We start from the raw sequence: 12561 nt of genomic DNA, 5'->3' as shown, positions 1-12561 counted from the left end.
AAGGCTCGTCTTTTTATCATGGGGGCAATAACTCCAGTGATTCAGTGCTTGAATAGCGTCCTGAGGGTTCAAGCACCATTAAGTCTATCTCAATTAATGGCTCTCTGAGAGACCTGTAATGGGTGTGTGTGTGTGTGTGTGTGTGTGTCTCTCTCTCTCTCTCTCTCTCTCTCTCTCTCTCTCTCTCTCTCTCTCACACACACACACACACACAAAAAAGGATAAAACAAGCAGAAAATCTTGCAAGCAGGACTAAATTTTATTGTCAGATGCTTCTTGTTGCAATTGCAAAAGCCGTCTCACAAGCATGTCATTCCAAATATCCGTAACGCCAGGCAAACACCAATGCATGCAATCTTCATGAAGCTTCCCTGCAGATAGCGAGGGGTGTGCATCAGCTCGTAGTGAGCTCAAGTACGAAATATTCAGGAGCTCAAACTTGGTGCCTTGGATAGCCTTCTCCAGGTGCAGGTTGGCTTTACTCATCTCCACATTTGGGCCAGGTTTCCCGCTCAATGCAAACCATGTCTTTGCCTAACACCACCAACCCACCAAATTATATCAATAACCCATCAAGGAACTATTTCAAAGCATCCACTAGCATTACTCAAAACCATGAAACCTCAGTGTAGTTCTCAGACCAATAATGTGTACCTCCTCTTCAGTTAGTGGTTTAGAACGATGGCAACTACCACCTTCATTCCAATCACCGCCTTCAAAATGCCGGGGCGATTGCATTCGCAAAAACATCAAGCCCTCTGCTGGCATTCGTTGTTCTACATAAGCAATCTGCAAGAGCGAACCAGTTTTCTCTTTCAGGTGATCATATTGGCAGAAAGCAATCCTCCCCGGCACCCCAAATGACATGAACCGAACCTTCCAAGCATAGAAGAAAATTGCTTTGGAGGTGAGAATGGCCTACCATGCTCTTCAACACCATATCCAGGCCCTCTTCAGGTGGCTTTGTCGGAATAATTGGCTCTCCTTTCTCAAAAAATATCATAGGAGTCTTCACAGGATCAAACTTCTCCGGTGCCCACCACCTGATACATCACTGGGCTGCGGTCAAAAGCTGAACGTACATGACCCAACAATGAACACTATTTAACAATCTTATGAAGTAACATCTTACGTAAAACACTACCAAACTTTTTTTACCAGTGACCTGTATTCAAAATAAGAACATCATGAAACAGAGGAGCCTCTGCCCATGTGCTCTGAGGCACATCCACATCCACTCTGTAGCCCCTCAATAAGCCCAACTTTTCCAGCGGTCCTGCTGCTTCCTTGGCCTTCCACCTGAAAAATACATAGCATTTGACTTCGTAAAAGACTACCTTAGGCAATGAAAGCCACAAGCTACAGAGTCACAGACAATATATACATGCTTGCCAAAACATCTGACATTTCATAGACGAGGATCTCAACGATGGAGCCATAACAGCTTATTTCAGACTAGACATTGACATTTATAAGTTGAAAAGTAGCATGATACATTGTTCTGAGCAAGCGTCAAATTACAAATCGAAACTCATACAAGCCATTAAGCATATTAAATCTTGCACCCAAAATGTGCAGAAAAAATATGACACGATTGAGTGGTTCTCCACTAGAAAGAGAGGAAAACAAATAGAGTCTATGGTTTAGATGCCTCTTGATTTTAGGGTAAAGTAGGAGGCTCCACTAACACCAGCAATCCTATCGAAGGGATTACAGAAGACGGCAAAGTCACCTTGTGCAAGACGAGCGTTTTGATTATTCTGTTCTACTTCATAATTTGACCCCCGAGGATTGATGTTTTCTTCCTCCAGTATTCTGAGTAATTTTGTCTATTTCATTGCTACCACTTCGTCAAATTTATCCATGTATGTAACATTTACCTGTGTACCTTTCACTATGATGGAGTAGGCGTCTCCCACGTCCACAAATGGCACTACCTCGCTGAGGTGCTTCGAGGGCATCTATGTCCAAGGGGTAACCCTTTATTTCCTCTGCAATGTCTTCACTATCCTAGCATAGGGGTAGCCCCCCAATACTTATTCAGTTCTTGGTACTCTCCACTCTTTAACCTCTAATATAACTTCATTCACAAAATGTTTTGAACTAGATAAGTTTAATGTCTCTGTTATGAACTCAGAGACAAAGAAAGAAAGAAAGAAAGCTTCATTGACGTCTTCTAGAGGCCGAAGTCGGCCTATGAGACAAAACCATACATGTGTGTATCCTCAAGATATCCAAAAAAGGATTAAAGCGCTGAAAAAAATGGATACAAACTGCTAGAGGTGGCTACGATAATCTCATCAGAGGTGGAGTGAGTACATGTGCATGTATAAGGAGGGGATGAAGCTCTATTTCTAGTGGATGTGAAAAAACTATATGCTCAAGGAGTACAACCGTGATATGCAAAACTAGCTCCATCCGCTACCAAACTTGGGGTGTAGTATATAATGCATAGGTGGATAAGGTAAGAAAAGCCCCTTAGGTATGGCAGCAGGGTCGGAGAATGCTCGCTGTATTTCTCTCTGTCTGACCTACGCATGCAGTCCGAATCTGGTGAATCTCTCTCTGGTGTGCCCGTCAAGCACGATATCCCACCGCTCTAGGACGTCTCCTGGATCGGACCTCATCTGCCTGTTGAAGAGCGACTCTGCTTGCTGTGGTAATGACCGGTGGTACTGGGGTCGCTCGATTGAAAAAGTCTGTAAGCTGAGACTGCCTACCTCCACTAGGTGACTATAGTAGCAATCTCTATGTCTCTGAATCTCAATGAGGAAGTGCCCCAACTATCTCTGATCTCTAGAATCCATGAGCTCTCTAGGTATGGGTTGTCCTGTAAATAATGCAGTGTAGTGACGCCCTATGTCATGGTAAGCTCGACAGCTGCAAACATTGTGCTTTTCGCTCTCTACCCTTATTGTGCAAACTCTACAGATCCGCTGTGCTATAGGAGTGTCAGATGCTCGCCCTGTCTCAATCTCTAATCTATGTGATGAAACTCTGAGCTACCTGATGGCTACTCTGGCACTGTAGGACATGTAGACATCCATGTATCTAGGGCTCTGAATGAAGCCATCCTCCAAGATGGTCATAAAATGATCCCTGTAGTACAACATCCATGTCTCCCTGGGATAGCTGCCAAAGATCCTGTCTTGATTCCTCTCCTCATGGGAGAGGCGGATGAATGGTGAGTACAGGTTGTACTGAAAGGGTGGTAGTGTGTCATCTGTGCATACCATGATCCAATCTCTTCAGTCTCTGCGAGCTGTCGGAATGTCTGAAGTGCTCGATATGATAATCTGTCGGGAGTCCTACTCTCTGGATGAAACATACTGTCAGAAAAAGAACCTCCACTAGTATGGATGATGCGGCTAGCTCTGCTCTGATGACATCATGTGGCAATCAGGGTTTTCCGCGTATCAAGCGGGATAGCATAATGATATGTGGCCTCTCAACGTGCGTCCACCAAGCTCCTGTAAGGCCCGATGCCCACACTAGTGTAGCATACATAAGAGCTAGGCTGACTAGGGTGTCGAAGAGCCATCCCTTGGTGCAGGGCTCCTGAAAATGTGCCTGGTGGCATCGGCGCTCTAGCATCGCCAATGCCGCATATCCTTGTATGATCCTATCTCTGGCTGCGCACTCGCCATAGAGAATCACCCTGTAGTAGCAATAAAAGTGATCCCCAGGTATACATATGGTTCATTGACCTCGACTCGCCCGCCTGCTAGTGTAAAACATGCTCTGCTCCAGATCTGCCTGGATGTATGAAAAATAAGAACCTTGGTCTTACTAAGGTTCACGGTGAGACCTCTCTGTGTGAAAAGTCATCCAAGATCTGGAGATGTCGATGTAGCCCCCCTTGTGACTTAGATACTACTACAATAATATCAGCATATAACATAATGTGAACAGGTGTACCAGCTAAATCCCACGCCCTTGCCCCCAGCTCGAAGGATATGCTCTGACAGCTCATCAATATATAGCCCAAACAAAGTAGGTGAGAGACGACAGCCTTGCTTCACCCCAATGGTGCTAGCAAGAGATGGTGAGGTGCCTCCTGGACAACGTACCCTGGCTGAGACGCGCTGGTAGAGAGCAAAAATCCCCCAAATCATCTCCGAAGGGACTCCCAGTTACTGAAGGCAATGGAAGAGTCTGTCCCATGGTGTCTAAGGCTTTGCGGAAATCCACAAAGCAACAGTGTAGACCTCTCTTCTGTGCCTTTGTTTAATCAATCAGACAGCACAGAGTGGAAATGAGGTCTATGGTAGAGAAGGCCTGTCTGCAACCTACCTGTCCTGGTGCTCGTAAGCACTCGCGCTCTGCAAACGAACTCAGCTGCGCCTCTAGTACTGCTCCATAAAGTCTGGCTGATGTGTGGCCAATCATGATGGTCCTATAGTTGCCCCGGTCGAGTGGATCCCCGGACTCGTGGATAGGCACAATGGTGTGCATAGTCCACTTTGAAGGCAATCCCTCCGCCAATGCTCTATTAAAGAGCATTGCAACGAAAGGGGCTAGTGTATCTGCAGCATATATAAGGTGCTCACTCTGAATACCTGTGTGATCTGTGGAGCGTCCATGCCGTAGGCAGCATATAGCTCTCTTTACAATACCTGCAGTGAAGAAAGTAGAGGTGGTCGAGTGGGGTCCCGGAGGCTGTAGCTGTCCTGGGATCTCCTAGAGCCTCTAGGCATAATCATGCCATCCATAGTTACCCGGAACGCGGAACGGGAACGGCGACGGGATCCCCGCGGAACGGGGGAACGGCTAGGGGTCCGGAATGGGAATGGCGCGGAACGGGAGGTTAAAAAACACCCAAATAGTGCATTTTTTAGCTCCTTGTGTTTAAATACAAGGAGTATTAGAGTGCTTTGACTCTAATACTCACAAAAAACTCGTTTTGAAGACCATTCAACCTTGCTATGACTAGATGAAGATGAGAGAGAGAGAGAGCTTGAGAGAGTGAGAGGGAGAGACTCGAGAGAGTGAGAGGGAGAGGGAGAGATTTGAGAGAGTGGGAGGGAGAGGAAGAGAGCTTGAAGCCTTGAGCCTTGAGAGAGTGAGTCTTGAGAGGGAGAGATCTTGAGAGTGTGAGAGGGAGAGAGCTTGACCCTTGAGGATTAGCTTGTGGAGTGAAAGGGGGAGGGGGGTGCATTTTATGAGTCCTTGAGGCCTTGCACACTTCAAAAAGAAGCCCAAACATTTACTTCAAATTTTCCAATTTTTGCCAAATTTGTTTGTAGGCGTTGGCCGTTCCAAGGGCATTCTGGAACATTCGGGGGGCGTTCCGGAACGTTCCGGAACGGCCATTCCGGTTTGCATTGGCCACCTGGAACGTCAGACGTTCCAGGACGTTTCGGAACGTTCGGGAAGGGAACTGCCTCCCGGAACGCCGGAACGGGGGCTAGGGGGCGTTCCCCGGTAACTCTGATGCCATCTCTGTGGGTCCTCAATCGGGGTGGAAGGGTGAAACTCTCGCAATGGACACCAAGCCACTGTTGAATCCTCGCTCATTAGTAATTGGAAGAGATCTAGCTCATGTGCCTCCTCTCAAACTCCCACTTTTTACGGCGGGTGAGGGACCTCATCTGTATGCGGGCCTCTCTCTCCGCGATCTCGCCTAATGCATGTTGTCCGTGTAGGCGCTTGAATAGTTCTCTACACTCATCATCATCCCATCTATTCTGGGGCATGGTCCAAGAAAGGATACTGTTGCTACTTTTTACTTTTTACTTTTTTGGGCTAGAGTCGGCAAGCCGACAAGGAAAAGCGCCTTTAACTCACTTGCACGCAAGCAAGTAAAGGTCACGTTTCCTTGCCGACTTGTCGGCAAGGGGAAAAGCACATTCAACCGCTAGCGTGGCATGCCAACCCGGGATGGAAGCAAGTTTCCCAAAAAGTCTTTTCATGCCATGTTAATCGTTCCATTTTCCCTTGTTAGTCATGCCACCCGGAGGTGACGTCGAGAAATCACCAAACGAGTTCAGTGATGCACTTAAGGACCAAGGCAGAGAGAGAGAGAGAGAGAGAGAGAGAGAGAGACGAACCCTTATGACTCGCAGACCATGTTGAATCTGCCCAGGTACTCCAGGATTCTCACCCGGTAGAAAAAGGCCCCCATCCAGTAGGACTGCCATACCCAAGGTGGGCGTCGGCTCAAAGGAGGCATCCCAATCCGGCAAACCATGGTCTCCAAGGCCCGCTCGGTGGGCCCCAGGACCATATTCTGCGGGATCGCACCGTATGCGATAGCTACAAGCCTTGCGAGCTTAGACACCCTCACGGGCCAGAGCATTGTTGTATCGCGGTATGGCCCCACAAAGGAATGCTGCATCATTATCCGCATAAGCACTCCTCAGCTGCGGTCCATGATCACCAATCTGATCCCACCGGGGGCGATCCACCCTGGCAATCGTTTTCCGCGAATCTTCCCTCCCAGGAGTAACACTTCAGTATCTTCACTAACAACCGTCAAGCGTGATCCATACAGGGTTGTACTGAGTTTCTAAGATTGTCCAGCTCGGGACACTGTACCAATATGTGAGTGAGTAAGTGACCTTGCACCTTCTTCCAATCCGCACAGCGGACAGGTCCTAGATTCTGTCCGCTCAATCTTATCCTTGAGCATTAAGCCATCTACTCTTGCTAGTAACAAGACTTTCTCCTTCGTCCCACCGGGGTTCCTTAGAAGGCTCTGCCGATAAAAGGTATCCACGCGTATCCGCATACTTCCTCTCAATATAAGGATCTAGAGAAACACATTGGTGTGAGTGTTCCCAAAGCTTCCAACTCTCCTGTGTTGAAGTCTCAACAGAAGCGCCGTTGACATACTTCTCCCCCCAAAACTTTGTCCTTTACACCAAGTCCACTTCTTAAATTGGTTCCAATTTTGTATATTGTTAACCAGATCCACAACCCAAGTTTTAAGACCTGCGTATTTGGTAAAAGACCTGCGTATTTTGTATATTGTTAACCAGATCCACAACCCAAGTTTTAAGACCTGCGTATTTGGTAAAAGCTCGTACCCTCTGTCCTACACAATAAGCTGGTACGGGAGCCCTAACTCTTGATGAAGAGTTGATGCTGCCACAGAACTCAAACTTCGCCCCCTTACCAACTACCCACCTTATTCCAGTTTCTATAAGCGTCTCTAATGGGTTCAGCTTCCTCAGTCATGTGAATCCATAATCTCCACTCCATAAGTCGCCACTGGAAAGACGCACGCCTTGAGAAAGGCCAACCTTGACCACATTGGAGTTTTCTTAGAGCACAGTAGATGTTTATGTGCATATAAAGAATTGCGTGCACTTTCGATTCTATCCTTAAGAATAGTATCGATCAATAGTTATCTGTCTAATTAGTATGCCCGAGTATCTGTACTCTAAGGCCACCTTAATCTCCTCAGGTCCGATGTGAGGTTTAAAGACAATAAGTTCGTCAAGGTCCTGGTTAAACACGGTCACCTGGCATTTCTTTATGCCGTACTTCATCCCCCACTTCTCTGCCAAACTATGCAATCTATTTGGACTAGCCTGCAACTCCTCCTTGGACTCCGCGGATAAAACTAAGTCATCTGCACAAAGCAGGCCCAGGATTTTCACGAGTAGGCCTAGAATAGTCACCCCGTTCAATCGCACTCTCATATAGGATGTCATTGCTGCTAGTGTGTGGGTGTGATGTGGAAAGCTGTCGAGAGCTGAATCATGTAAAACAGATGAGAGCTATGTAGTGAGTGTGTTACGAGGTGCATATGGATCAAGTTGATACATGCACTATAGACGTGTAGAGTATATATGTCAGAGAGAGCATGTGTAAAGTAGATGGTGGTGTGGGATGTGAAGGTGGCTGGGGTATGTGATGGGGGTGTGCTATCCAAGGAGAGAGAAATGTAGGTATGATCTGCTCCAATGGGTATGGGTGGGATGGTAAGAGATGCGATGAGGTGTGCAACCTCTCTAGATCCAATGACATAGTCCACTGTGCTCCCCCCTACGGTGCCAATGATGGAATGCAGGTGAGGCCTCTTGAGTCAGGCCATTCGGCCATCCCATTATAAATAATGAGACGATACTACGAGCCCAATCTGAGTAGGTGTCTCCCATAAGTTGTGGGGACTGTTATGTATGCCGATGTCCTCACTACTCCGGCCTCATGTAGTGGATGTGGAAGCTCGGAGTCCTCAAAGTCTTATGTCTCACACTATCTGCTCTGTGTCCGCCCGTTGAAGTCCCCCATGAGGAAGACTTCACCGAGGCTAGAGTACTCCATAATCCCGTCTGTTAAGCATGTATAAGGTGAGATTGTCTCCTGCTCTGCCTCTCCGTCTCTCTCGTGATCCACAGTGTCACCCCCTGCTGTGTTTCCACTGACTATAGCAAATCGAGATCATGATGGGGCGAAATAGAATAAGGCAATGTAGATGAAAGTCCCCTCATGTAGCTTAACTCTCATCCACATGAATCGTGCCTCTAGGTCTCTAGCCAAGATCTGTATCCTGCCTTGTAGCTCCCGTCGATATACAATTGCTACTCCCCCTAAACCTCTGGGAGTATGGTGGCGCATACACTTCCTATGTGAGGACTCCCACACATATCCTTGTACTCTCGGCAATTCTCTCTGGGGTCCCATGTGTCTCTGTGAGAAGTATGATGTCTCGATCCTCCATCATCTCCTCTGGTCTCCCTGGATGTGTCCACAAGGAACCATTACAGTTCTATACCGCCATGTCTAACCCTAAGTTAGGTGTCTCATAGGCCGCGAGTTTGCAGTCAGTGGCCTTGCCATCAATGATGACACAACCAATCTCTATAGATGGCCATCTTGTCCTCTTTGCGGGCCTGTAGTACTCGAGGCATACATACCCGTTGATGCTCAATTTGCATGCGTGTGAGATCATCGTCAAGGTATATGGGTGGCCCCTGTAGTACACGCAATGCCACCCTCTTCCTCATTAACATAGTCCTCTCCACCTTATTGGGAAAGTGAAGGATGAGAGCTCTCGTTTTGGTGGTGTCCTTCCCCGCTCTCCAGGTCTTGGCGAGTAAGAGGGAGTCGTTTTTGTATCCAAGCTTGAGACAGAGCTCTTTGGCGCCTTCTTCGAGGGTAGAGGTGGGTATCTCCATGACGCCTGTCACTCGCACATTGAGACGTCGTGCTTATTTCATCGTCTCTCCTCCTCCATCGTGGTTTGTATAAGGAGGTGCTCACTTTTTTGGGTTTCCTCTTTGACTTCTTTGTCGAGGTTTTTACGTACTACCTCCACGCATTCCTCCTCCTTGGCTTCCATCTTCCCTTCTATGGAGTCGGCCATGGCTTTTGTCTTCATCTCGATGGTCTCCGGAATGGCTTTTGTGAGCTCCTCTCTCATTGCTTCCTTCACCTCGACAATCTCTCCCTCTTCACATGGTGAACGGTCCCTAAGGGAGGCAACCTCCATCTTGAGTGCGTCAATCTCTTGCTTCATCGCATCTCGTTCTTTGAGGATGACTCATTTTTCGTTCCTCCACTCGTCAATCTCCAAGCCTTCCTCTCGTCCTCGAAGATGGGGAGGCGCTTGTTGGTCGCTGTGAAAGTTGCTTTGCTCATTCTATTTGTCACGTGCACATCTAACCCTATGTGTACGTGGACAAGCTACTTCATGGCAAGGGTTGGGTTCAGTTCAGTTCAGTCAGTCTAGAATAGGAAGTGATCTGGCACTTTTGTGAGTCTGTTCACAAACCGTGCATGTCCAGACACTTAGATTAGATGCGTATCCTCTGGTTGCACAAAGCATGATCATCAGATTTCCATCAGAACCCATCAGGAGCATTTTTACAGTGCATAGACCTATTTTCCCTATTTTTGACATTTTTCACTTATTATTTTTAAGTGACTTTTGTAGGGAACTGGGTAGGGCAAATTCACTAAGCAAGTATATATAGAAACCTAGCGCTAGCACTTTGTAGCAAAAGAGGCAGCAGGAACCAAGGTTCAACAGGCATCTTCTCAGCAAGACTCCCCCACGTCAGCAGAGCTAGCGTTTTTGCATTTGAAGGCCTAGCGTTTTCATCCACAGCATCAGCCTAGCGTTTTGCATTGGCAGGACAACCTGGCGACAGCAGGACCACAGATCCATAGCGTTTTTGTATCAGAACCAATATTCAGCCCTAACGTTTTTGCATATGCCTGGTATATCAGCGTTTTGCAGATTCACCGCGACGGAACCAACACAAGCACCATCGTTTTCAGTTTTCAGCACTTAGACACAGCAGAACAAGTCCCGAACCTCGCAGATCTCACCTTCCCGCAGCAGATCCTCGCTACATGGTCACATCCAGCGAAGTTTGCAGTTTCAGCTCGGAAAACGCAGATTTCAGCATCAGAATTTTCAGCGCGTCCTCGTCGCATCGTTGTCATCGACATCGTCACCGACATAGAGTCAAAATTCAGCAGATAAAGATTTGCAGATTTCAGCCCGTCCCATCGTCGTCGACATTGTCGGCAAGTCCAAGCATTGTAGAGATTTGTGCAATCAATAGTAGACGGCTCTCGCCATAGAGAGTGGGGCCTTTGGAGGAGGGTTTGACAACATTCTAGTGTCGTATTCTTCTCTCTCCATCTCTCAGTCTCAGCACCTTCATTCACAGTGTTCATCCACTTTGTTTGTGTCCATTGCACTCTCGCGCTAAAGGAACGGAAGGCTCTCCCTTCCGTAAGTAAAAGGAACCTTGAGCACAGTTTGGAGCACTCATCTTGAGCAAAGTTCAACTTTCACTTCCGCTGCACCTTATATTGGTATTAGAGCTTTGGCACTGTCCTGTATCACTCAAGGAAAGAACCACAAGAACCACATAATTTATTTATTTTTGCTTGTTGCGGTTGCACGTAACCCAAGTTCTCTTGGGCGTGTCGATTCCTAATCGTGTTGTTGAGGAGTGACAGGAAACCCAAGAAAGAAGGGCTTGTCCAGCCTCCCCTTGTTTCTCTTTTCACTCATTGACCGCGGACCGTGCACATAGCGGCCAGCCAATCGACGTGAGGTGGGAAAAAGCAACCTTGGTGTGAGCGCAAGGCCGCCAAGGGGTGCGCCCGCGGGAAAGAGAAGAGCTCGGGTGAAGAGAAGATCCTTCTCTAACACAGATTGCAAGCTACAGAAGAACCTCAAGACCCCGAAGAACCTCAAGAACTCAAGAACCCAAGTTCCTCATGAACTTAAGAACCCAAGACTTCAGTGTATGGTCACTTCCCAAAGCGGAATGGATACTTCGCATGTAGGTGATGAGCATGAGGGTGGTAAAGAAGAATTTTCCCCACCAGGAGGTTTTTCCGACCCTCCCCTTTCCCCATCTACGCCAAGGATTGCATTAACTCCTATGGAGGCTTTCGACAAGATAATGATGGACAGGAAGCTGGAAAGTGACGAAAGAATGGCCGCCATAGAGCGTAAATACGAAGAAAGAATGGCAGCCATAGCACGTGAACGCGAAGAAAGAATGGCAGCCATAGCGCGTGAGGACGAGCAAGCACACTTGGAAGCCAAAGCAAGTCAGCCCAAAGAAAGACAAGCAAAATTGGATCGCAAGAACAAAGAAAGACAAGCAAAATTTGATCGCGAGTACAAAGAAAGACAAGCAGACTTTGATTGCGTGAACAAAGCAAGACGAGAGATGAGCGACCAACACGTGAAAGAGTTGTTGCGACTTTTTTCTATTGTGCAGGCGCAGTTTGAACAGAATCAGGAAAAGGAGACTCTCTCAGTCTCGTCTTCTCCACAGCAAGACAACAATGGTTTGGATGATAATGACAAGCATGATGAATTGCATGATAATGATAAGCATGATGATTTGCATGATCAAGATGTGATTATTCACGAACATGATGATTTGCAAGATAATGATGTGATCATTCACAAGGATGATGGTTTAGTTGATACTTTTTCTAGTGAAGCTAGCCTCATTGTAGATTCGATAGATCACGAAGAACCGATCTTGGCTCTCGAGTCGAGGTCCAAAGAACCCTCTCAGGAAGTATTATGTGTTCGAATGATTAGTCAACACGCATTGTTCGAGTGTTTCATTCGTGATGCTTTCTTGTATTTTAGTCACCGTCCTTATATGATCCTTTTTCATAGGCATGACATATTGTACGCTGAACACGATTTACTCATGAATGAGCACCGATGTATGCGGAACTCTCATGAAAAGATGAAATGTTTGCACCCAAGGAATTCACATTGCATCTCCTCCTTGGCATGACACAGTTACCGAAAGAGCACAAGAAGGATTGAGCATCAAGGATCGGCATTTCCATTGTGTTTTGCCATAGTTAATTGATTTAGATCAAAAAGAAAAGATTCGAACCCCATTGTTTGCATGTGTTTGATGAACGGTTTGGCACTCCGTCACTTTGTTCATCTGCATTGCATGCACAATCTTTTCGAAAGAATAGTCTTTTTCCAGTCACTTTACATGGAATGGGTATGTTCATGTTTTTGTGTTGGAAGTGGTTTCAGGAATTTTCAGCCTCGGAGATTCTTGAAGAAGGTAGACGCATGACTATAGACGAAGTTGAAGCATTGAA

General features: G+C 46.9%; 1 protein-coding gene across 1 annotated transcript in view; it reads right to left on the bottom strand.

Annotated features, from left to right (window-relative positions):
- Positions 1 to 238: 238 nt before the first annotated feature.
- TBL13 (TRICHOME BIREFRINGENCE-LIKE 13) overlaps positions 239 to 12561 on the bottom strand; it is a 39198-nt gene continuing 26875 nt past the window's right edge. The window contains exons 3-6 of the mRNA XM_086483738.1: positions 1159 to 1299; positions 923 to 1043; positions 655 to 789; positions 239 to 534 (exon numbers count right to left, since the gene is read on the bottom strand). Coding sequence (XP_086339864.1) covers positions 253 to 534; positions 655 to 789; positions 923 to 1043; positions 1159 to 1299 — 679 coding nt within the window. The 3' untranslated portion in view covers positions 239 to 252. The remainder of the gene's footprint in view (positions 535 to 654; positions 790 to 922; positions 1044 to 1158; positions 1300 to 12561) is intronic.

Source organism: Adiantum capillus-veneris, chromosome 15 (assembly GCF_014529385.1).
Source record: "Adiantum capillus-veneris isolate H3 chromosome 15, ASM1452938v2, whole genome shotgun sequence".
NCBI classification, from domain to species: Eukaryota; Viridiplantae; Streptophyta; class Polypodiopsida; order Polypodiales; family Pteridaceae; genus Adiantum; species Adiantum capillus-veneris.
The sequence above is the reverse complement of the archived record's forward strand: the minus strand, read 5'-3'. Positions and strand labels throughout refer to the sequence as shown.